Below are 27,500 nucleotides of genomic sequence, written 5' to 3'. Positions count from 1 at the left end.
GTCGGATCCAGTTCATGTAATGGGTCATTTTGCATCGTAATGTGCCTATTTCTTGAGTAGAAGGGTCGACTGCACGCAGTATGTCATTTCTCATGTATGCCTCCACTGCAATACACGCGAAACTTTTTGTTGGAAGGGGTGCAATTATTCAGGACGCTATAATGGGACATTACCATATATATATACAGAGAGAGAGAGAGAGAAAGAGAGAGAGAGAGAGAGAGAGAGAGAGAGAGAGAGAGAGAGAGAGAATACGTTCGAAGAGAGCGATAGACAGAGAAACAGAGTCTAAATGTAATTATAAATTAAATGTATCTTGAGGTTCAAACTGTGACAAGACTAACCACATGGCGAACAGCCAGTTTCGATCCTTGGCATTACCTCCATTAACTACTGCAGTATCATATGGCGTGGCGTGATGTGTGTGTGTGTGCCGTGTGTGTGTGTATGTGTGTGTTTGTGTGCACGCACACACACACACACACACACACACACACACACACGCAAGTGAGGCAGACATTCAAATAAACAAAACAGAGGGAAACCAAACGGAGGGGAAAAAGATGAAAAAGGTGAGAAAAAAGACTGAAACAGGGACAGTGAAAGAGAAAGAAACACACACACACACACACACACACACACACACACACACACACACACACATACACAGAGAGAGAGAGAGAAAGAAAGAAAGACGGGAGAGAGAGAGGGGAGAGCGGGAGTGTTCGACAATCACCTGTTTGTGTTACAGAACATTAAAATGTTACAAACAGAACTCCTCCTCCTCCTCACCTCAAACATGCTGTTGTTGGTCCCGGGCTAATATCCTTAAGGCCGGTGCACACAATCCAACAGCTGCCAATACTATTGTCTTCCTCTCTTTTTTCTCTCTCTCTCTCTCTCTCAACGTGTCAGTGTCACACAAACCTCGTCAGGACATGACGGCCTTTCACTTGTCCTCCCCCTCCACACCACCCTTTTCACACACACTCCCCCACTTCACCTTGCCACCACGCTTTGTTTTTTGTTGTTGTTTTTTTGCTTTTTTTTTTTATGACGGAACATCCGCCGTTCTCCTCGCACACATCACATCATGCACGTTAGTTTGTTTTTTGTTCGGCCACCAACACCACACGTATGTATTCCAGACAGAATTGCTACTGTTCGTAGGATTGGTATAGCTCAAACCAACACTGCCTGAGTCACGAGTGTCCGCCTTTTTTTAAACCAGCACAGTATCAATCAACCAATCAATCAGTCAGTCGGTCAGTCAATCAATCAACACTGCCAGTCGGACCCCAAGTCACGAGTATTTCTTAAAAAGCACGGTGTAGGTCAAAAGTCAGTCAGGCTAACGATGGCAGCACTGCCCGTCGATCTAGCATTCATGAATATCACCCATCCCCAGCATCCCTTAGGGACTGGCACTGTAGTTTTAACCACACTACCAGGTACTCCACGAGTATCCTCCCTTCCGAAATGGACACTGTCCGCAGTACGGTTCGCAGCACTACAGCCCCGTTTGGCCCCAGTAGTCACGAGTGTCCCTCCACTTTACTGTGACGCTCGCCAGCCGAAGCTAACTCGATCCTCCCCACTATCTGCCTGTCCACATCTCCACTTCACTGGAGAAAATGTCCTGCAGGCACGTACTCAGCCAGCGAGCATCATCGTAACAGCCCGAGGTTTGGCTGTCGCATTACCATAACCACGTGCTTGGTCACTGGAGGGTTGAACTGTGATAATGAGGTGTTGATAGCCATCGCTTTAAAATAAGAGAGAGAGAAAGGAAGATAAACAAACAAACAAACAACCACAAAAAACCGTCAGGAATATGAGCTGCAGGCCCGAGATGCGGCGAGCAAGTCAGCCTTGTCCATGTGTCTTCGTTATCGATCGGTGTTACCGCCGCTGCAGCCTTCCCAGCCCCAAACTTACAAACCACACCGAAGCGGCTCCCTACTCCTCCGCACGTCGATGGATCAATGACATCGATACAACCATCGACCGAATCCAGCCCTCCTCCGTTCAATGCTGCCTTAACACACGCACACTAAAATGTATTCGGCAAACACACACACACACACACACACACACACACACACACACTAAATAACAATTTCTAAATAAATAAATGAATAAATAAACAGAAAAAAGAGCTACAACGGTGTTGCTGCTGTTGTCTGTTATTTTATCGATCGAGGAGTAAGGCCACCTCAAAACCGATTCATATGACAAAAGCCGAACGGCTGTACTTGGTTCAAAACGCTTTCCCCTTGTTTCTGCTGGTGGGCACGTTTCCTCAGTAAGTTCCGTTTTCAGTTTCAACAATGAACACACAGATGGCGGATGGTTGAGGGAAAGGCCCCCTGAGGGAAGGTCAGCATGAATCTTCTCGGTCACGACGAACTGACAGTACATGAAGGTCCCGTCACAGCTTGATGTATGGCAATAGGTCTTACCCTACACAACTTTCACCTTTCTACCCCCCACCCCACCCCTCCATCTCATCAGTAGGACCTTTCACATGCCACAATCACCACCCACGTCACAAACACGGACTGTTTGTCCGACACACACACAGGACAAAAAGAAAAGAGCAACACATCGAACAGTCCCTGTGTTCCCCGTCTCTTCTCGAACAAGACCGTCTTGTTTTCAAGACTCAAACCCTTGAATACTCATTCCAACAGAATGACCACACCCACTGTGTCAAACTCTCATAATTATTACAAATGGACAAACGGATCACTAGACCATACACGTCCATTTTAAAGAACAGTTATGAATACTCCCTTTTAGTATAGCTATTACCACGTTTCGTACCACATTCGCTGCATTTTTTTTCATAGTCGTCAAAAAAAACACCAAACGGAATTCAAAGCGGCTTTCCGCACCGTTCTTTACGACTATGTTGTTTATTTCAAACAACTAGTGAGCAACTTTCCTTCGCAATATAACAGTCATTATCCCTCCTAACCTACAGAAAAATCTCAGAGGTAAAGAAAGACAACAGCTTCATTGACGTTCTCAGTGTACTCAAAGCATGTCGCAAGCTGTCAGCAGGCCTGTCTCTGATGACCTGCGTGCAAGTTCAGTTTCAGTTTCAAAAAGATGTCGAAGCGCGCGAACTGATCCATATGCGCTACATTGCATCTGCTTTGTCAAAACAAAAACAAAAAAGAGCAGATACCTAAACCAACGCGCTGGTCAAGCACTGAGAGCCAATCCTATTTTTGCTGAGTACAAATTAAGCGCAAACTATACATTACAGCCTTCGCGAAGGTCGCCCGGGCACTGATACACAACAGTAACGTAACTAGATGAATTCTAATTTTAAAAGACAGTTTAAGTTGTTGTAAACATATAAAGAGACTTCTATTTTCTCGCGAAACACCAACTGTTCACATCCAACATTCATTCTGCACCGGCTTTGTCACGGGCCATATGTGGAACGTTTTTTGGTGTGTTTTTTTCATTTGCCTCTGCTCTCTGCCAGAAGTCTTCCGGCAAACAGTTTCGCTTCAAGGTCACTTGGTCACTTTTTTTTTTAATTCACTTTATATAAATTATGGAAACCAAAGTAAGAGATAAGTACACCTCCACAAAGTCTCGCCGGTTTCAAACACAGTATTTGCCCAAAGAAACGTGGAGGGGAAAAATCGATGGAAAAAAAAAAATTGAAACAGTAGTGCTATAGGCACGCAATGCTACTGAACGTAGTGACAGCGACAGGTAGCGCTGCTGACATGTTGCGCTATCGAGAGGTACCCCGCAACTTCATACGATTGTGCCATCCGAGACAAAACGTCCCAGTTACGTTCTCACGTCCGCCGAAGAGATGTAATGTGACAACAGAACAACCCGTCTTTCGTTTTTCACATCGAACACCAGACGGTACAAATGTAACAGATGGTGCGTCTCCCTTTCACGCTTTTTGTTCAATGACTACAAAAATGCTCACAGGGGCACCAGCTGGCTATCGATCACAGAAGACGCTCCACGTTTATCCAGCACCACGCGCTTGGAACCGCAAGCTGTAATCTCCCACGAAAAGAAGCAGCGGCTCTTCGTCATTCTCCACAAACCTGCAACTCCTCTCATCGTCGGCCCAGCAATCTCCACCTTGACAAAGCCAGCACAGCAGACATGACAGGCAGCTGTAAACTGTCAGAGAAGAAAAACAAATAAGGTCGCTGCGGTGACAATCAATAAATACAGTGAGGAAGGAAGGAAGGAGCAGACAGTGGATGATTTAAGGCCTACGTCCACGACGCAACTCGCGGCAAGTCTTATACTGAGACGTGACAGTGACATGAACTGGCTCCACTGAACACGCAACCTTTCCCGTTCTCTGTCCATCACATCGGCATCCTCGGGCCTGCCTCTCATAGCGGATGGTACGATATAGACAGACAGACAGATAGATAGATAGATAGATAGATAGATAGATAGATAGACAAATAGATAGATAGATAGATACTCAAGATAGACAGATAGATAAACAGACGGATAGACAAGACAATGATAGATATTATATAGGCAGATAGTAGATGGATGGACAGACAGACAGATAGATAGATAGATAGTTAAATTGATAAAAACCTTCCGCCATAGTTTCTACGCTGGCAACGGTTCAAACGCAGCTGGATGATGTAAAACTCGCGCTTGAAAAGAGAGAGAGATAATGGAAAGAACAGGGAGGAGGAGAAAGAAGGAAGGGAGAAAAAAAAAGTATCCAGACAGACCTGACCGGACTGGAGAGGACTGGGAATCGTGGAAGGGTTCGGGGCGCGGAGTAGAGATTTGGGGTGGGGGGTGTTGGGAAGGGTGGGGGGGGGGGGTGACGACTTCGTTCTTTCGAGGCAGCTTATAATTTATTATCAACTGGCCAAAGATCAGCTATGCCGCTCCGACGACAGAGACGCCGTGACTGCCAGCTGTGAATGATCGGGTGCAGGATCACTCTTCTCTTCTTCGTTCTGCTTTGCGTTCACCCTTTCCTTCCCTCTGTTTTCTGATGATACAGGTAGGTGTGTGTGTGTGTGTGTGTGTGTGTGTGTGTGTGTGTGTGTGTGTGTGTCTGTCTGTCTGTCTGTCTGTCTGTCTGTCTGTGTCTGAGTGTCTGTGTCTGTGTTGCGTTGTGCTGTGTGTGGGAGGGGGTGTGTGGGGCTGGGGGGGTGTGCGTAAGGGTGCACACACACACACACACACACACACACACACACACACACACAGAGCACAACACAGCACAACGCAACACAGACACACACACACACACACACACACACACACACACACACACACACACACCACCACCACCACCACCACCACCACCACCATCATCATCATCATCATCATCGTCATTACCACCACCATTATCATGTGTATCATCATCACCATCACCACAAACACACCACCGCTTCAGTTTCACCTTCAACGCAAGACAATAGATCGTGTTAAAGCTTTTCTTCCTGAATCCCATCATAATATACGTACAATGATCGTCTTGGTGAATCATGTCCCCCACTCCCCTCCCCCTCCCTGCATTCTTTCAATCACTCTCCTTCAGCTGCCATTCCTTTCGCTAGACGGAGATGAGACAATTACCACAATAATGATGCATTGCTGTGCCCACTAAAAAAATACCAAAGTGCTAAAAAAAAATAAAAAATAATAATAATAATAATAATAATAATAAAATAAAAATCTTCGTTCACATTACCGATGCTTTCTCTTAATGGTGTCTGACGCTTTCGTGTAGCGTGATTCCCGAGAATGATATTTTTATAACTGATACTCTTGTGTTTTCAGTTCATGACAATTTATGCTGAAGTTGGTATCAATATAGCTGATTGATTCAGGGTTGTTTAAAACATTAACATGGAATACCATATATAAAAATGATAATAAAAGTAATGATAAATAAAACAAATAAATACGGAAATACTTCAAAACTAAAAGAAATTGAAATATCTATATACAGCTTTCACCTGAAAATGAACTGAAAGTACAAACCGCACTCAACAATCTAAAAGATACCGAATACGTTTTACGCAGCAGGACACGCCCATACGTGAATATTCTTCTTGCGTGGAACTTTCTAAAGGGTAAAGTCTCTGAGGCGGGGGAAAAAGATAGAGGATGGAGAAAAAAAAAACAGAAAAAGGAAAAGGAGGAGTGGGAGGAGGAAAAGGAGGAGAACAACAACAACAAGACAACGAGAAGGACAAGAAGAATAATCAAGCAGCAGAAGAAGAACAACAATAAGAAGAAGAAGAAGAACACGAAAACGAAGAAGACGAAGACGAAGAAGAACAAACAGAAGAAGAAGAAGAAGAACAACAACAACAACAACAAGTAGAACAACAACAACAACAACAACAAGAACAACAACAAAGGAACATGCCTTTCCGTTTTGTTTTTGTATCATTTTTATGGGTTTTATTTTATATCCCCCGCTTTGCTCGTGTCGATCACCTTTTCCCACAACAGTGCCAGCCACAACAGCCAGACAGCGGTCTGGCAACAACAACATGATGCATGACAAACGAGAAGCGATAGCAGCGGCCTGCAACTTGCTGCTGTTGATCAGACAACAAACAGATAGCCCACGTCCCCCACCCGCCCTCCATCAGGCAGCGGACTGAATCGATAAGATGTGAGAGATTACATAGAGAGAGAGACAGAGAGAGAGAGAGAGAGAGAGAGAGAGAGAGAGCGGGGACTGAAACAGACACAGAAAAAAATAGGAGAGAGGGAAAGGACCACTTGGTAAGCTGATGCTTCAACCACACACACACACACACACACACACACACACACAGGGAGCTCTGCACAACCACACACACACACACACACACACACACACACACACACTAAAACACAAATACACGCATCAAGCGAGCTGACCGAGCGATGCCAGGCAATGGTCAACAACACTACCTGCCTGACCAGTATGACAACTGATCGAGGGACAAACCCAACTGACCGCTCTTTTTTGCCCACTGTGCAGTGGTCCTGCCTGCCTGCATGTCTGCCGTCCTCCAAGGACGCAATCGCCTGGCAAGAGACGGGGCGGAGATAAATTCGTTTATTAAAGGCACCTCGCCATCCCAGCTCGCAAACTGCGTCGTTCAAACTGTAATAAAGAGGTTATTGAACGCTGGACCGTGGTGTATTGGGGTAAGAGAGAGGTGGGAGGAGATGAGAGGGAGAGCGACAGGGGGACCTGTAGACAGAGACAGAGAGAGAGACAGAGACCATCTAGTCCATCGTGTCTGACGATGACGCCATTGTGCTTCTCAGTCTCATTTGGCGTGGAATCGCTTAAAATATTATGCTTTCTTTGTTTTCGACCGCCGAAAGGGTCAAGTACTAGCCGCGGCTTGCTGGCCAGTTGAGTTTTAAGTGTGTCCGGCAATGTTGGAGACTTTTTTTTTTTCTTTTTTTCTTTTCTTTTTGTTTTTTGTCTCTCCTCCCTCGTGTGAGGGCGAGCCGTGCTATCCTAAATAGGCTGCTCAGTAACCCGGGAGAATGCCGAACTCATCTACTGTCCTAGGCTCACAGAGTTAATAAGAGAGCGAATACTGTCGGCAGGCCGCCATTGTGCAGGGTTGGAACTACAACTGCTAGTGGTCACCTCCACCTGTTGCTTCGCCCCCTTCCCCATAACACCGCTTCAGCGCTTTGATGACAGCAGCGGATGCGAGATGAGAGACGGCGCAGTGGGACCCGTGCCGGAAGCGTTTGTGGTGGGAAAGTCGAGGCACTGGGACATTACTGATTTATGTATAATCATACAGATGGCGATGATGATGATGAATTAATAATCATCATCATCATCATTATTATTATTATTATTGTTAACAACAACATCATTATCATGAAATTGTACTTATATGACGGAAATCGTATGATACGCTCTAAGCGCCTCTCATAACACCACAGACAAACACACACACACACACACACACACACACACACACACACACAGAGAGAGAGAGAGAGAGAGAGAGAGAGAGAGAGAGAGAGAGAGCTGAGACATGATGAAAGAAAGGACAGTAAAAGACAAACAAACAGGTACACAGAAACAGACAAGAAGCAGGGACTGACAGACAGAGAGACAGAGAGGGAAAGGGAAAGAGAGGAGGGAGAGAACAGTCAAACAAAACAGAGACAGAAAGAGAAATAAAATGAAATGGAAAAAAAAAAAAATCAACAATACCCTGTTTGGCTTTTATGCCAAGGGGGATTATCAATCGAAAAACAAACGAGGTTTTAAACTTCTATGCCAAAGGGAATTAACAATCGAAAAACAAACGAGATTCAAAACACAAAAATAACAAGAGAGAGATGAGGGTTGGGGGAAGGAGGGGGGTGAGGGAGGGCTTAAGGGAAGGGGAACAAATGGAGAAAGAACGACTCGAATGACAGATCGACAACACAGAAACGGTCACACACACACACATGCGCGCGCACACACGCACAAACACGCACGCACGCACACACACACACATACGCACGCGCACACACACACATACGTACACACACACACACAAACACACACACACACACTCCATGCAACAGCACTCACTCGTCTTCAGCAACCAGCGAAGAACTATACTGTTTTACATTCACGTATGACCCCCCCATCCCCACCACAACCCAACCCACCACCACCACCACCACCACAACTCAGTACCCAAAACTACCCAAAATGAATGCAAATTCACTCGTCCATACAGGCACAGTCTGAAAGAATTTCTGAAGCAACCGGCATCAGTCACAGGAAGAAGAATCCAGAAACCAGTCGCAGATCACTCAGCGTTTCGAGATCGTTGGAGGAGCACACCTGACTTCAGGCCTGACAAGCGGCGAAGGGTTTTATACTTTGGTCAGGCATCTGTTCTTCGGCTCACCGGCGTGTGATATGTTTCAGTTGTGTGTGTGTGTGTGTGTGTGTGTGTGTTGTGTGTGTGTGTGGTGTTTGTGTGTGTATACGCGCGCGTGTGCATGTGTGATGTGTTTGTATGTGTGCGTATGTGCGTGCGTGCGTGCGTGTGTGTGTGTGTGTGTGTGTGTGTGTGTGTGTGTGTGTGTGTGTGTGTGTGTGTGTGTGTGTGTGTGTGTTTGTGTCTGTGGTAAACGTTAACACTGTGCATGCATGTGTATGTGTCCGTGGTAAATTTTAACATTTCATGTGTGAAGAAGAAGAAAAAGATGGTGATGGTGGTGATGACAATGATGATGATGATGGCAGTGGTGGAGGAGGAGGAGGATGCAGAAAAGAAGAAGACGACTGGAAAACACACGCTGACTGGTCGACCATAATGCATCCCCCTGAATGGGAAGCTCCCATCCAACGCGGTAGGGGGTGGGGTATGGTGGACTGGGTGGGGACGGCGAAAAGAAATGTGGGGTATCCCCTTGCCGAAAAGAGAGGGGAAGGAGGATAACTGAAGCGAGGTGAGGGAGGAATAAAAAAGAGGGGTCGGATGCTTTTAAGGCCTTTGTAACATTCTCCAGACACGGCTTCCGGCGATTCAACTTTTAAAACAACCCCCCCACCACCCCAAAAAAAAGTTGAAAAATACTGTAGCCCCCATGGGGGATAGCTAAAAAGCCCTTCTATCAAGACTTGTTTCAAAGCAGGCTTTTTAAACCACGGCCGAGTATTTATCCCGTTCGGGACTTCTAAAACTGTCTCTCGACAGTTGCACTTGGTTCAAAAGAACCGTTTCTCCGTGGCAGTCATCGGTTTGTCTTTTTCTTCTCAACAGTAATACTCCAGAGTATCCTACTCTGCTAAGGTCTGCCAGTTCAATTCCAAGTGACAACAATGTCTAACTGACGTCGACTTCAAAGGAGAAGTACCTTCAAAAAACAAAAAAACAAAACAAAAAAAAGGAAAAATAAGACTTTCAAAAAGGGAACGCGCGAGTACACACACACACACACAGACACACACACACACAGAGAGAGAAAGCCCGCATAGCCCACTACCCAGGTTTGATCCAGCAAACCCTGGAGATTTCATACATCAATTCCTGAACACTCCCCACTTCGGAGCCAAGCAACACTTTTGTCCAAAGCAACTGACCACTTCATCGCTTCGCAATTAGCCTTGAAACTAAATGACGTCGCAAATGATCAGAGGGCCTTTTTTTCCCCCGTGTGTGTGTGTGTGTGTAAGTGTGTATTTCTTGGAAGGGGGAGGGGTTCCCATGGGAACAGAACTTCGAACGTACATCATGGTGCATGGCGGACAGACTGTGTGAAACAGATACACTCCCCATATATATATATATATATATATATATATATATATATATAAGGCACTATTTCGGATACATGCATGAGAAGGGGTAGAAGGAAGACGAGGACGACGACGAAGGAGCCTGGTAGATGATGTGGAAGAAGAATGATGATGGAGATGGGGGGAAAAAAAGGATGAGGAGACAGAAGCGTGGGGACAGCAAGAAGAGCAACAACAACAACAACAACAACAACAATAGCATTAACATCAATAAGAACATCATCATCAACAACAACTTCAACAACTACTTCAACAAGATGGGTGTGTGGAGGGAGAGGCGGGGGATACTAGGGAAGGCAGAAGAACAAGTTCTGCTGAAGCAGCATGAAATCTAAAAAATAAATAAATAAATAATAAAATATAATAATTATTAATATTACACACACACACACACACACACACACACATATATTCTCATCCTGCAATAAAGAAAGCCTCTCTGAGTAACACTTTTTCAAGACAGACGGCACGGCCACTCCGCACCTCCTCTCCCCCCTCAGTGGCCTGATGACCATGTTGCCCAGGATGGGGAGAGATGTTCGGCCCTGGCCAGAGTCAGCTGAACGACACAAAAGACACCGACACGCCACACGGAAATGGGGGCTATTTTATGTGTCAGACCTCCATTACCTGCCATTGTTCCGTGGTCCAAGGCTGGTTTCCCGTCGAAGGAAAAATCCGCAGCCCCGCTGTCCTCTCCAGATCGTTTTTTTTTTCTTCTTTTTCTATGTGTGTGTGTGTGTGTGTGTGTGTGTGTGTGTGTGTGTGTGTGTGTGTGTGTGTGAGTGAGTGCGTGTGTGTGTGTGTGAGTATGAACGGGTGTGTGTCAGTGAGAGAGAGAGAGAGAGAGAGAGAGAGTGTGTGTGAGTGTGTGTGTGTGTGTGTGTGTGTGTGTGTGTGTGTGTGTGTGTGCGTGTGTGTGTGTGTGTGTGTTAATACAGATGATGCGGTGTGACATGTGTGGATCAGCCCGCACGTTTTCACATCTCCCTGACTGAACCATCTGCATCATAGGTTTCCCCGAGAATCAAGTCTCTCAACCTCTGATTCCCATGAAACCAAAGATCATTCCTCCTGAGCCAAGGGGATCAGTTAGTCTCGTCGCTTGTCTGCCATGGTGGATTTTCAAGGGAATCGATTCCGTCGTTTTCCTTCATCATCTAATTCTCTGGGAATTAGCGCGCGCGCACACACACACACACACACACACACACACACACACACACACACACACACACACACACACAAAACACAACACAACACAACACACACACACACACACACACACACACACACACACACACACACACACACACACCTAATCCCCCACCAACCCATCCCACATCCATATCCCCCAATCTCCAAACCCTACCTCATTCCCGCCTCCATTTTTTTTCCGGCAGCTTAACACCATTTAAGTCTTAATAACAATGAGAAACTTTTTTTTTTTCCTCTTCTTTTTTTTTGTGGGGGTCGGGTGTGGTGGTGCGGGGGGTGGGGTGGGGAGGCTGGATTCTCTTTCACTTAATCAATAATACCGTTACATGCGACCTGCAATAATTATGTACTTATTCGCCTGAACAGCTAAGCGTGTACATTTTTTCAGTCGTTTGTTTCGCTTGGCGAAGTCCATTGCAATACCAAAGGTGAAAAAAGTCTCACTCAATCTTGTGGTTTTACTGAGAGAATACAATGTGTGAACAAATAAATCTATATAAAGGTTTAAGCATCTCGGAGATTATTCGGCTAGAAGAAATTGCCTGAGAACACAACACACACACACACACACACACACACACACATAAACACACACAAAGACGAATACCCCTGACCACCATGGCCCTTGCAGGACTCCAGTGCGTGCCAGACACACAAAAATAACACGGAGAACACTCCCACTCCTGTCTGGTTATGAGCAACGGCTTCCGTGGCGTTTGTTTATGATGAATTAGAGACACAAGCAAAGCGGAAAGTGGGAGAGGGAAGACGTAGATTTCTCTGGAGAAAGAGAGAAGAAATGGGAGGGAGTTGGAGCGAAAGCAAGAGAGAGGCAGAGAGAGAGAGAGGGGGGGAGGGAGGGAGAGAGAGAGAAAAGGTGAGAGAGAGAGAGGCGAACAGAGAAAGCGAAAGGGGGTTGGAGGGTGTAAAAGAGAACGAGCAACAGAGTGCCAGAAAACGGAGGCGTTCAGAATCTCTCTCTCTCTCTCTCTCTCTCTCTCTCTCTCTCTCTCTCTCAATCTATCTATTATATGTCTGTCTATCTTTCAATCTCTTCCATCGCCACCCACACCCCACTACCTCCCAGTTACGAGTCCAAGAGGAGGAGAAATAAAAATCATAAAGAGATATGACATGAATAGCACGTTCCCTTCGACCCATCCATCCCATGCCCCTTGTATCTAGTCCTTCATACACAAACAAATTAGCAATGATTGATAAATTTGCAATGATTGATAAATTCATTATTTACACACACACACACACACACACACACACACACACACACACACACGCACGCACGCGCGCATACACACACGCACGCACACACTCCACATGCACAACGTAACACACAAAAACACCCCCCATCACATTCATTATCCCCAAACACACACACACACACACACACACACACACACACACACACACACACTGCAAACTTCCCCCCTTTACCGTGTCGCTGGCAGCAGAGAGGTCTGTCCTCATGTTGCGGCACACAGACAGAGGACACTCACAACCTCCACACAGAACTCTCAGATCTCATTCACTCATGTGACCGACATAGCAGTAATAAAGGAAGCACACAACCACACCACACCACCGATGAACACTGTGCGAGGGGAGGAGGGTTATTACAATCGATCCAAGCGTCGTCTCAAACAACTGTACCTCTCCGTTTCATAAACTAACATCTCCGATTCATACACTTTTCGTTGTTGTTGTTGTTGTTTCAACCTGATTTCATATAGTGAACGTACCGGCCGTCAGCAAAAGGTTTACGTCACATTTCACCTGAAGGTCGGTTCCATTATGTGCTCTCCTCCTCCTCCTCTTCCTCCAATTGCCTTCTTCATAACGCTCTGGGTCCAAACTCCTCCCATGGAAACGGCACTTTCAAACGACATACATTAACACCTTGCCCGCGCACACAACAAGGAGCGTCAATGGGTATACGTAAGACTCTTTGCACACATACACACGCAGAGAAATAAGAATAAACTGCCACCTGTCCACCACCTAAAACGAACCCAGTCACATTGTGTAACAACCAGGCAACACCCACTTTCAACAAACACCTCCAACAGGAACGACCACCGAAACTCAGCAGGGCGCTCTCTCTCTCTCTCTCTCTCTCTCTCTCTCTCTCTCTCTCTCACACACACACACACACACACACACACACACACACACACACACACACACACACACAGTTCAGGGAGCGGAGCAGAACCACACGGCAGCACCACCCCAAGGCCTCTCTCCCCTCACTTGGCCCACACAGAAAAAAGTGCCTCTCTCTCTCTCTCACATATACTTACCTGGCGCCAGCGCCGATACATGGTCAGTGAGCCAAAGGGACAGGCAGGGGGGCCTGCAAAGTCCCTTCACAATCCCTGGTAATACCCGTTAAGTGTGCACTCGATCAGCATTCTTGAGGACAAACCACAAGGCACCAAGACTTCTTTTTCTTTATCTCCTTCTTCTGTAGCAACACTACCTCCTCTTCTTTTTCTACTTCTTCTTCGTGTTTCGTTTCTTCTTCTTCTTTTTTTTTTCTTCTTTTTTTATTTTAGCACCAACGTCCTACATCACTGGGGACAACAAATTGTAGTCACGTGAGTTTGTCACACTAGTCCTGCCAATAGTCTGGAACTCTTTCCAACCGCCAGTCACAAATGCTGAACCCGTCCTTGCCGCCCGCAACAGCCAACAAGAAGTAACCAGTCATGAAAAACTTCTTGCCTTGCTTTGCCCTGAGTTCTGAACAGCCTGCTTCACATTGATACATAAAAAAAAGCGTTACCAGTCACCACGAATCTTTCTCTGAAACAGTGGAAAGCGGATATGTGGGGTATTGTTTACAGCGGCTGTCTTGGTGGTGGTTGTTTTTGAGTGGTGGTGCGTGTCTGTGTGTGTGTGTGTGTGCGCGATTCCCCCTGGAGCGACCAGACAAACGGGGCCGATCAATGGCAACAACACGTACAGGGCAGCCAGGCAGGCAGGGATTAGGGGAGTCCTGAGCCCTTCACCTTCACCGGTGGCTAATTTCGCTCGGTGTCATTCAGCAACACCAGCACACCTGCTGGCATCGGGACAAAACACGAGACGCCGTTATGAATGTACCTTCCTTCCAGCTGCAAAAAAAAAAAGTTATCTATTCATCGATGATTGGCTTCCTCTTTTTTTTTCTTTTTAATTTAAAAACTTGACAGCGGACTTTTTAGTGTGCGTGTGTGTGTGTGTGTGTGTGTGTGTGTGTGTGTTCTCAATCGTGGCACCTTGCGCACTGGAGTATAACTCACACTGCATTGGCGAGGTCGAACAACAGAGTGGATTAACAGGAGCGAGGCACACTTCTGTAGACAGCCAAGTGCTTGTTAAAAATCGATCAGCACAGTCGATAACAACAGTCGACTGGCGTTGTGAAGCGTCTTCACAGCAACGGTGACGACAACGGTGTGATTTTTTTTTTTTTTTTTTTTTTTTTAATGGCTTTTTGAAAAATTGTCAGAATCAATAATAATCTGCCAACAAAGCGCTTGGTTACACGTTGGCGACAATCAAAACCTCACACACACACACACACACACACACACACACACACACACACACACACACACACACACAAGGTCAAACGACACAACCTTCTTTGTTTTGTTTTTTGTTGTTTTTTTTGTGTGTGTTTTTTTCATTTTGCAACGTTCGACACATCGTTCCAAAATAACAACCAAGTGAGAGAGAGAGAGAGAGAGAGAGAGAGAGAGAGAGAGAGAGAGAGAGAGAGAGCGGGTTGCCAAGGGAAGAGGACTAGGGACAATGGAGACATGAAAAATGCATTACAGAATGAAGAGACACACAGAGGGACAGACAGAGTGGATGTGAAAAGTGAAACAGAAAGAGGACAGAGACCAGAACAGAATAGAATAGATTAGAACAGAATACTTTAACATAATGAAACCTCGAGCTTTATAAGACAAATAGATCATGCAAATGTGATACAAGATAATAATCATGTCCAGTTCGAAGATCATAATAACATTAAACATCGGAAATTTCATACAGCCATGGAGACAATAATATCAATATCAATGCTTCTATATTAAACAGAGAAACGGTCATGGACAAAGTTAGCAAGCTTTGGTTGCAATTCTTCTTGTTAGGTTTGCTCGCACTGTATGACCAAGACATTGACAAAAAAGACCGAGTCAGACACACACACACACACACACACAGGCAGACAAGCAGACAAAGAGACAATCACAATGACAGAGAGATATCGAGACACATACACAGAGACACGCGGAGATTGAGACACTGTTGAGAGAAAAGGAGAGAGAGAGGGAGAGACAGACAGACAGACAGACAGAAAGACCGAGACAGTGAAAGAGAGATACAGACAGACAAAAACAGAAGGAAAGAATGAATAAACAATGAATCCAGGGCCCTCCATCAGTTCCACATGTATGAACGTTTCAAAAAGGACGGAGCCTGGCCCCATTGTAACTGCAGAAAACGATGTGGCCGCGGCCGACACCTTGGGGACTGACTGCCTGGAAGAGACCCCGACTGTCAGGACTGACCTGTGGGCATCGTCTGGCGTCCACTTACCACTCGGCTGTGTTCGTTGTCATTGGCACATCCTTCTCTTGTATTTTCTGTCTGTCTGTCTGTCTGTCTGTCTGTCTCTCTCTCTCTCTCTCTCTCTCTCTCTCTCTCAATCAGATCCCATTCTCCACAGTTATCAGTGAAATACGTCATGCACGGGTGGAAAAAAAATCAGGTGAAGAAGCCATGTTCCTCATCAACATGACAGCAGTGTGGGTGATCCAGCTTTTTTTTTCTTTTTCTTTTTTTTTTCTTTTTTTTGGGGGGGGGGGGGAGGGGCGCGCGCGCGCGCGCGTGTGTGTGTGTGTGTGTGTGTGTGTGTGTGTGTGTGTGTGCGTGGCTGCTGTACGTTTGGGCATACGGGCGTATAATCATGTCTGCGTGCGCGCGCGCGTATATGAGTGCGCGCGCGCGTGTGCGCGTTCCCCCGGGCAGCTTTGTTAGTCAAACCTAACGACGTGTTAGCCGATAACGTGTCTGGTCTGTCCTGTTCGATGTGGTCTCAGGGTGAATACGGGTTACTAGGGAGAGGACATCAGTCTGTTTAATCAAGTCGGAGCCCTGGGGTCTGTGCATGGGAACGGGCTGGAAGGGGTTGCGGGGTATGTGTTTTGTGAGGGGGAGGGGGGGGGGAAGAGGTGGAAGAGAAAGGGAGAGGGCGAGAGGCTCGAATGGAGGTGTGGAACGGGAACTGTGAAGGTGTGGAGGGGTTGCTTGAGAGAGAGGGGGGGGGAGGGGTGGAGGGAGAGAGAGAGAGCGCTCGAAACGTTTTTTTTTTTGTTGTTGTTTTTAATTCAAGGATTAAGATTTTAGGTATGGCCTATTCATCCGGTCTGTCCGTGATCTACATTCATTACAAACAGAGAACACATACATGAATTAAAGAGGAAAATGAAAAAAAAAAAAAGTCTTCGTGAAGAAGGACATACATGATTAAGAACAGAGACAGACAGGCAGAAGACACACAGACAGTGACAGGGACAGAGAGACAGATAAAAGAGACTAGAGTCAGAATGTTTATCACACGTAAAGATAACGAAGACAGACAGACAGACACAGAGAGAGAAAGTCAGAGTGATGAGTACCATCATCCGCCTCCCAACCCTCTGCTCGCCTCCCCCACCTCTATCCCCCTACCCTCTACCCTCCCCTACGCGCCCGTGCGTATGTGTGTGCGTTTCTTGTATTGATTTCAATAGCTGTCTTACCTGCGTGCGTATGGTATACATGCTTGCTGATGTGTTTTCGAACCTGCAGTGCACAAGAAAGCGCCGCGCGCAGCACGCTCGCTATCTTTTCAAAACGGCCACAGGAGCTCTCAGCTTGGTCGAAGTCGCTCTTAAGTGTAGATTACAATCAAGGTGCCAAAGAAACGCAACAGATAAAAACTGTGGCGTCTCAGTGGGGTCTTTCTCCTTTATGTTCTCTTCAATTTCGGAGTGGTTAATGTGTGTGCGTCTCTATCAGATCCACGACAAGTAATTAACTTTCCATATCACAACAAATTAAACGATCTGAATCAAAGTTGCAAAACACCCGAATCTGCAAGACAAATGTTCTCTTCCCACTCTTCTTCTTCTTCACCATCATCTTTTTAATCTGTCTGTCTGTGTCTGTCTATCTGTCAAAAACATTCATTGTATCTTAAAAAGTAAAGATTTCAAACTGTCACATCAATGGCTGCATACCATAAAATGATAATGCAAAAATCTGGTCAGTCGCCAATCTCTAGTTGAAAGAAGAATCTATTCCCCAAACGCTTTTTTTCTTTCTATCTGGAGATGGGAGATGGAAGGTGGAGGAGGGGGGTGGGGGTTGGAGTAATCATTTGCTTCTTACGTACTTCTTTTTTTTTTTAATCATTTCTCCTCCGCATTCAGTCCTTGAAGAGGGGGGGGGGGTCGTGGGGGGCTGGGAGGGGGGGGGGGGTAATCATATGCTTGCTTACTTGCTTCTTCTTGAAGCCTCACAGCAGCGGAACCGGCCAAGACAGCACAGTCTGGATGTCTGTCGTCTCTGTATTGTCAAGCATCCCTTAGACCACGGCTCCCCCAGACAGGCCCCTTCAACCAACAGCTAGAGGGATGACAGCTGAATCGCAGCTGAGAATGTAAGCTGCACATGGGACCTCAGTTCATCCCAGTGACAAGTAACCCGACCACCCACTCGAGGAAAGGTGGAGAGTATAAGGTCCGGTCCGTTATAATTCTCGGACTCGAGCCCGTGGACAAGTCGGTTCCTGGTAGAGCGCACTGGCCTACCACGAGGAATGCTGATGGAGTTTGACGACCGAGTGGCTGACGCCCTAAAGGGCACGCTGTTCACGATTGTGGTCACAGCTCTGTTGATGGTGGTGTGGTTCGAGGGGTTGGGCCCTGGCGACCACGAGGCCAACACTCCAATGTTTTATGTTCACTTCATACATTTCTTCTTCACCCCACTCTATTCCAGTCCAACCCCCCAAACCACAACCCACGATATCAAAAGATAGTTACAGTTTTCAGTTTCAGTTTCAGTTTCTCTAGGAGGTGTCACTACATTCGGACTAACCCATATTATATCATTACACCACATCAGACAGTCAGATGCCTGACATCAGCATAGCCCAACGCGCTAATCAGAGCTTGAGTGCATGCATTATTTTATATTTTTTTATTTTTTTTTTAACCTATCAGAGTGGATTTTTTCTACAGAATTTTTCCAGAGGACAACCCTTAGGTTGCAATGGGTTCTTTTTCAGCGCGCCAAGTGCGTGCTGCACACGAGACCTCAGTTTATCGTCTCATCCGAATAACAAGAGGTTTAGTTTGATTTTCGAAGTGACAGAAAAGGCGAGAGCGGGAATCGAACCCAGGCCCCCACGGACACTGTATTGGCAGAGAAGAGTCTTAACCATTCTGCCCCTTCTTCTTACTTAAAATTATCTGCCAGAACAACAACCCATTTTATCGCACAATTGGAGGGGGGGCAAGTGACGCAGACTTTCGTAAAAAACCTGAACTGGTAATGGCCTGAAATTGTTTCCGAACAACCCCCACGGCATTATGTAAAGGATTCAGGACAACTGGATATTGCTCTGCTGTGTACGTGTGCATGCATGTATCATAATTATGTTTTTTTAAACAAAAGATTTGTTAAATCCAATATCCAATGGAATGACAAGCAAAGGGGGAAACAGTTTTAAAACGTAACACTGCTGAAAATGCGTCACACCATGTTTCCACATGAAATACGTGTTGGGTGCTTAAAATAATGCTCTCCACTTAAAACAGTGCCCGCCAGAACACTTCATTCAAGAACTCCTTCACAAAGGAAAACCCTTCACTTGTTCGTGGCCGTTTCAGTTTCTCAAGGAGGCCTCACTGCGTTCGCACAAGTTTATTATATAAACGCAACACCACAACTGAGAGACAGACGCCCGACAGCAGACATAACCCACAGGATTTGAGTGCATACCCATACATTGTTTGCCAACCAGAGCGGACTTCTACAGAATTTTACCAGGGGACAACACTTCCGGGTTCATTTTCAGTGCCCTAACAGCGTGCTAAACACAAGGCCTCGGTTTATCGTCTCATGTGAAAGACCATACGCCCAGTTTGATTTTTCCAGTCAATCTCGGGAGAAAGGGGAAGAGAGGGGAATCGAAACCAGACCCTCCCGGACACTGTATTGGCTGATGAAGTGTCTTAACCATTCTGCCACCTTCGCGGCATTATTTTATTCCTCCACTCGTTTCCCGCCCTCCTTTATTCCCAAGGCCAAGACCCCCGCCTCTCCCCTCTAACATAATCTCGCTCACAGCCAACAAACGGCGGCGGGTCGAATATAAATTGAACCAATTTCCCAAACTCCCAGCGGCTGCATCTAAAGTGTAGAGACATCGATCGGGGTTTTTTTTGCCACCACGACGATCGTGCCAACGTTATACGACACAGACAACAACCGATGGCGCCTCCGATTTCAAATTCAAAGTAACCTTATTTTGTTGGGTGAATATTAAATCAAGGATACGTACATACGTACACACACACACACACACACACACACACACATAACACACACACACACACACACACACACACACACACACACACACACACACACAAACTCCTGATAGCAAATCCTAAGGTTAAAAACTAGACACCGCACCACAAGCCCGAAGTGAAGGGCTCATTGGATGATGCATATTCTGCTTTCATAGTTTGAATAATTCATCCCAGCCCCGATGTTTTCACACGTGTGTCTGCCTGTGTGTGTGCGTGCGTGCGTGTGCTAGCGTGTGTCTATGCGTGTGGGTGGGTGGGTGTGGGGTATGAGTGTGTGAGACTGACACAGAGATAAAGGAGAGACAGAGTTTGCTTACTGAGAGAACGTGGCTTTGTGGGTATGCGGTGCGCGCGTATCTGTATATGTTTGGGCGCGCGCGCGTTTGTCCATCTCTGCTACTCTCCTGCATTGGTGTTAGCGTTAGCGCGTGTGTGTGCGCGCGCGCATGCGTGCGAGTGTGTGTGTGTGTGTGTGTGTGTGTGTGTGTGTGTGTGTGTGTGTGTGTGTGTGTGTGTGCGATAGAGAGAGGGGGAGAGGCCGAATGCAAAGACAGATTCGACCAAGTCGCCGATTTTCAACAGTGCAACCAACCATACAACAGAGTTCTCGTGCCGAGAGAAAGAGGAAAGCCTTCATATCGTGCTGTTAAAACACAGTGGCACTGATTATAACTGTGGAAATCCGTGTGTGACGCCATCACTCCGACTGTGGAATCTTGTGCTCGAATACTGTGCCGAAGGACCCAAAACAGATTTTTTTTAATCCGCGAAACTCTCTGTCTCTCTCTCTCTCTCTCTCTCTCTCTCTCTATATATATATATATATATATATATATATATATATATATATATATATTGTCTTAAGAAAGAAAATTACTGCATATAAAGAAATGATAAAATCATCTCGATGATACATTAAATAGAGAAAAACATCCATCAGTACAAAATTCATCGATTTCAATTTGAACACCAAGGAGTTAAGTCTTAAGATCATGACTGTTCTTAATGGCTTTTTCTGTATCAAAAAAAAACAAAAACAAAACAACTTTCAAGTGCTGTGTGCAATCAGAGTTAAGTATAACCGTTCTACTCGAAAGCCGTATGTTTCGCATGCAGTCAGTCATAGTGTTGCATAGACCCCGTGTCTTCTTGCACGGGTGAGTGAGCTTCGCTGTGTGTCCTTGCCAAAATGAGGGTGAAATGAACCGTCTCCAGTATACATATCCACCCAGCAGCCAAGCACTTGTTTTTAAATATTTTTTTTTTCTTCTCCTCTTTTTATCAGAAGAGCGCGTGTTGTGTTCATCACCCTTTAGTTACGGATGAACTGAACAACGAAGTGGAGGTGGAGGAGGTGGAGGTGGTGGTGGTGGTGGTGGTGGTGCCGGAGGAAAAACAAGAGCAGGCGAACAAACTATACGAGGGAAGTAGGGTTGGCGGTACTTATAGTGTGCATTTTGTTTTGTTCGGTTTGTTTTTGGTCTTCTTGTTGTTGTTGTTTTCAAAGTGGAACAACATTCGCCTGTTGGAGGAAGTTCGCAAAGCAAAAAATGATTCCACATGGTACACGACAGCCACGCTGGATCCACTGTGCGCTCCACAGAGAGAGAGAGAGAGGGGGGGGGGGAGACATGAGATTCCAGAATATCACATCTCTGCTTATCGATAAGTCAACAGACGCATGCCAACAACGCATACAATGAACGCAAAAACGTTTTCGCCCCACCCCACCCCACCCCCAACCACTCGCTCTCGTTCGCTCGCTCTCTCTTCTACCCCCTCCCCTTCTAGATATTACAATGAAGCAAGGACAACAAAATATACGCGCGCATACGCGCGGACACACACACACACACACACACACACACACACACACACACACACACACACACACACACACACACACCGGGAATTCAGCATGCAAAGAAACCACTTAGGGCAACAAACAGGCCCATAATTAACATCACAACATTCGTCTTTAGAGAGTGATCAGCTGCTTTGTGAGGTATTCCCATCATTGCCATAATGGTTTTCACGGTGCCCTCCCCAACCCCATACCCTCTCCACCCCAACCACGCCCCACCTACTTCAATCAATCAATCAATCTATCTGGCTGCCTCCCTTCCTTACTATCGCTCTCCCTTCCAACGTCTCTACCCACCACCCCACCCACCCCCAAGTCTCTCTGTGTGTTAATGTCCTCGTTTCTGTTCTTTCTTCTTCTTTTTTTTTTTTTTTTTTTAATTCTATCCCTTCAGCACTCCCGTGCCCTCCATTCTGAACATACACCATAATGAAAAACCAGGGCAATGCGCACATAAACACAATAAGCAAAGCATCAAAGCAAGGCAAGTCAGAAACACAAGATCAGTCTTGTTGTGTCACTTGCCAACGGAATTCCCATAAAATTTTCTCTGTGTGTGTGTGTGTGTGTGTGTGTGTGAACCACTCTCTATCTCCTTCTCCCTTCTTCCTCTGTGTGTGTATTTGTGTATGTGTGTGTGTGAGAGAGAGAGAGCGCATGCGTGTGTTGTGTGTGTGTGTGTGTGTGTGTGTGTGTGTGTGTGTGTGTGTGTGTGTGTCTTCATGCGAGTGAGTCAGCGTATTCTGGCGCGTGCGGTAGTGTGTGCGCGCGCTGTGAAGGGTGCGGGTGGGTGGGAAAGAAAGAAAGAAAGAAAGAAAAACAGAGACACCAGAAAGAAAAACAGAGACACGGTATTTACAGGTGTGTATGAGAGTGTTCAAGCGTGGAAGTCTCTCCAAGTCGACAAGGCAATCAGAAGCAATCCCTAACTTCACTTCAAAGTACCCCGACAGCGGCTGAACGAAAGGACAGAGCTTCAATTAACAGCAGTCAAAAAAAGGTCGACAAGCATTTACGTGACTTCACTTACCTACCTGACAACCACTTATCAAATACTCCTACCACACAACACAGACAGCGTTAAATTAATTCTATCCATTAGGCATGAAATACCTGTCCACACCAGTGCGAAAACTGGCTGCTGCGGTCTTTGGGTTCCAGCAAGAAAGAAATAATGCGCGCGCGCGCGCGTGTGCGTGTGTGTGTGTGTGTGTGTGTGTGTGTGTGTGGGCGCGTGTGTCCGTGTGTGAATATGTCTGTATGTGTGTATGAATGTCAGCGTCTGTGTGTAATGTTTGTGGGGGCAAAAAAGTATTCCTCTGAGTGCAGCTGCACCACAGAAGCGAGCAAAGTGTTAGCAATGCTATTAGCAAGGTTCACCTAGAAGACGAGAGAAACACGTTGTAGGTAACAGCAATTTTTACAACAAAAAAAGGGGGGGGGGGCAAATAGAAAAAAAAAAAAGAGAGAGAATGTATTCTTCTACCATTAACGATTAAACGATCTAGCATTCCACGGAACACGGATAACTGATGTGAGCCAAGAAGATGAAAGGAAAAAGCATAGTCACAGCTTGAAGCGAAACAGAAAACGCTCCGCCAACACACTAAAGAAAACACGCAGTGTTCGGTTTTTAAGCGGCTTCTTCATAAAGGCTTCATCTGCCAAACTCATAGCGTTCCTTCCTCCAGTTTGTCTCTTTCTGTAGTTCTCTCTTTCTCTCTTGCTTTCTTCCCTCTTTCCTTCTATTTCTTCTTTCCTTCCTACCTGCCTGTCTCCCTAACTTCCTTTTTTCCTTTTCTTTCTGTCTTTGCTTTTCTTCTCTCTCTCTCTCTCTCTCTCTCTCTCTCTTCCTTTTTTGGAGACATTTCATACCACGATAAGTTGTGGACGATGCACAGTGGGAAATAACAACACTGAAAACAGAAAGAACAAGACATCTCTCTCTCTCTCTCTCTCTCTCTCTCTCTCTCTCTCTCTCTTCTCTCTCTCTCTCAAAATGACAGATTGGAAGAAAAGGCCATGCCTGAAATTTAATCCATGGGGGGAAAAAAGCAACAAGAACCTAATAGAATGGTCCCCCAATCTCCCCTTAACAAATGAACTGAAAACGTACTGATCAGCAAATTCTCACAGAAACCCCTCCATAAGGATGTCCACAAACCTGACCCCGTTGATCCCTGCAACGAACACTACATTGTGATGCGGCAGTCCTGCCCTCAAGCCAGCCACAAACAACGCGGAGTTCAGTGGTCCAGCGGTGATCAATAAGTCTCCGGTAAACCCCCTTTCCACCAGCCCGCTTCCCCTAATCCAACCTTCCCCATCCCCGTCCCGCCACCACCTATCCCCTCCCTAATCCACTCCTCCGCCCCTCTCCCACCCACACCCACCTCCCGCTCCCCGTACCCTCACACATACACTCACCATGAGGGACAGTCTGCTACGCCGTCTGCCTGGCGGGGGTAAGATGAAGGTCTGGCATCCAAGTATTTCCAACTCGCCTTCCTTTCACACACCGACAATTTAGTGACCACCTCTCCTCCAGTTTTCCTCCCTCCACCCTTCTTCCCTGTCAACTCCGCGCGGAGGGGGTGTTGGGGGGCGGGTGGTGCTTGGAAGGGGAATGCACGGTGATCCCTTGAGCAGCAATTAAGGGGAAAGCACGGTAATCCCTTCGTCTTCTTAAAAACTTGGGGGACACACGGTCATCCCTTGTATTCAATCAGAAACGAGGGGAACGAACGGGAATGCCGTGTCTTAGGGAATGTTAACACCACAAGTTCCGGTGAGTACTGTAAGACTGACAGCTTCAAGCGTTCGAAATGTCAACGGGATCAAATCTCTGAAGTGTTAATAACCAGTTCCAAACAAGCGCAGCAGCAACTTTCACTCCCAGTCTTCAGAAATGTTGCACCAAAAAGTCTGGAGAATCACGGCAGCCATGAACGTTCCAAATGCCAAAGATATCAAATCACAACACTTTGAGCATGTCTCCACTGCATACTTTCATTCCCGAGAGCAATATTTCCAACACATTTAAAGCATCATTACGTATTTCAATCTTCAAATCTGCTGGTCACTCTGGAGAGGAAGTTTTGTAGTAAAAGCGCGAAGACGTAAGGTACAGATGCTAACTGTACTGAGTGAAATGCACAGCATCGACTCCCTGAAAAATAATACAACTTTTGCGCTGATGGCTCTATTCTCGGGTTCGTTCATTCCGCCACATGCATAACTGGATATAACGGAGAGATTTGTTGTCGATTCTTCGTAGTACCCCCAAGCTGCTGCTGGGATTTTCTCCACACCGCTGTCGCCACTTTTTCAGCCATTCGCTTCGCTAATCTTGGAAAGGAATCTTCCTTCCTCAGTTCAGTCAGACTTCCTTCATGTCTGTTGTTGTCTCGTCACAGGATCGATTTTAATTGCCTGCGTGTCTCTCCTATGCCTTTTGGAGTCTGCTTTCGCCACTCTCATGACAGTCCTCACATTATTTCAAAATATACTACCCTATTTACGTACAGTCTATGGACATCATTTCTCGTGTTTTAGCAATGCCACCAAAAAAATCATAACCTTTCCTTTTGGAATCCAGTGACTTGCACTCCCGCAGTTACACCCCAACCCTTCCCCAACACGAACAACACTGAAACCCTCACAACACCAGACCCCAGCAGTGAACACCCTGCAGGCGGGGTCGCAGCGAGCCGACAGGTCGTTCAGCTCCACTCCACCGCTCCTCACCCAGTCACCCTGTTGTCAGGTCAGTTCAGTTTCGGTTTCTTTCGGAGGTGTCGCTGCGTTAGGACGAATCCATATACGCCACACCACATCTGCTAGACAGATGCCTGATAGCAGCATAACCCAACGCACTTGTCAGGCCTTGAGTGCATGCTTATATATTTGTGTTCCCATCGAAGATGATTTCTTTCAAAGAATCTTGCCAGAGGGCAAGACTTTTGTTGCCATGGGTTCATTTTCAGTGCGCCAAGTGCGTGCTGCACATCCGAATGACTACGCGCTCAGTCTGATTTTTCCAGTCAAACCTGGGAGAAACGGTGAGAGCAGGATTCGAACCCTGACCCTCACAGACACTGTATTGGCTAACAAGCGTCTTACCCATTCTGCCACCTTGCTCCTTTGTCAGGTCAAGCTCAGAGCTGTGTTGCTATAACTGCCACAGCTAAACCCTCCATTCCCCAGAACTGCACCCAACAGCACCCACACCATAGCACTTTCTCTGTCTGCCCCTTCCCCCACACCCCTCCCTCGCGACGTAGTTTCCTGTTTCGTTGTGTAGTCCAAATGCTACAGCTCTCAGAAACCCCGCTTCACACGGTGGACATGTGGCGAACCTCCGCACCTCTTGGTTTTACGTTGATAGTAAAAAAAAAAAAAATAAATAAATAAATAAATAAATAAAAAAGAGAAATAAATAAAACACGAAGACATACAGCACAGATGCTGAAACAACGTACTTCAATGAAAGCTGCCCTCCCGCACCCCTCCTTTCTCAATCTGCTGTATATCCAGCCGCCGCACAGACCCCCCACCCCCAACACACCACCACCACCACACACACACACACACGTATCCGCAAACAATAGGCGCAGCTGCAAGCACGTTGTTTCTCTGCCTTCTGTGGCTTCCGAAACGTACGGAGGTACAAGGCCCCCTCGTAGTACAGGCTATCGATTCGACAAAGTTTGCTCCACTTTCCAGTTCTCAGCGGGAAAAAAAAGTCGCATCTTCTCTTTAAATAAAGGAGAGACAGACAGACAGACAGAGACGGAAACAGAAGGGAAAAGGTCTATGGTTGAAAACGATTACAGCTGCAGAAAATCAAACATCAACATTACTCTTGTACAGATCGGCAAGCACTGCAACAACTGTCACAAACTTGTCATGGAAACGATTCTTTAACAAACAAACAAAAAACAAAACAAAAAAGTACCGAGGATCAAGGCAGAAGATTGTTCATCGTGTGACAATAATAAGCGGAAACCTGTTGCATCCGGTAGATCGATAACCTGACAGCAGCATCACACGAACCCGAAAGCTTATTTCATCAACCACGCCGTCGTCATATATATATATATATATATATATATATATATATATATATATATATATATATATATATATATTCATCACTCTACGCACCAGATATGTAAAGCATCATGCTTTTTCACTAATTACTGCATCTCCGCGGACCCTATCAATGCCTCTGTCTCGCAGTTCCAGCTTTTTTTTTCTTTCTTTCTTTTTTTTGTGACAATGCGAGTCCATGTCTGGGTTGCATACACGATCTTAGCTCTGCAAACTTTGCTCAGCATTAAGAGTCCCCCCCCCCTCTCCCCACTCCTCCCACCCCCGACCCCTAAAGTCTAGGTCAATTCCACAAACTCAGGAAAAATTCTCAATAAAGATCAGCAAAAGCAAA

At 46.1% G+C, this 27,500-nt stretch overlaps 1 protein-coding gene across 7 annotated transcripts in view; it reads right to left on the bottom strand.

The window, feature by feature from the left end:
• Window positions 1-27,500, bottom strand: part of LOC143284566 (cAMP-dependent protein kinase regulatory subunit) — a 142,019-nt gene that overhangs the window by 63,555 nt on the left and 50,964 nt on the right. Inside the window, exon 1 of one of the 7 annotated variants that reach the window (XM_076591410.1) lies at window positions 24,482-24,617. The exons of 3 other annotated variants lie outside the window; for them this stretch is intronic. In XM_076591410.1, the coding sequence (XP_076447525.1) occupies window positions 24,482-24,484 (3 nt within the window). In that variant the 5' untranslated portion in view covers window positions 24,485-24,617. Of the gene's footprint in view, window positions 1-792; window positions 947-12,988; window positions 13,145-13,854; window positions 14,428-24,481; window positions 24,618-27,500 lie in introns of those variants that run through there. 3 more of the 7 variants (XM_076591389.1, XM_076591379.1, XM_076591397.1) reach the window with 3 other exon arrangements.

This window comes from Babylonia areolata, chromosome 1, assembly GCF_041734735.1.
Source record: "Babylonia areolata isolate BAREFJ2019XMU chromosome 1, ASM4173473v1, whole genome shotgun sequence".
Taxonomy (NCBI): Eukaryota; Metazoa; Mollusca; class Gastropoda; order Neogastropoda; family Buccinidae; genus Babylonia; species Babylonia areolata.
Note: the sequence above shows the minus strand (reverse complement) of the source record. Positions and strands in the feature narration are given on the sequence as shown.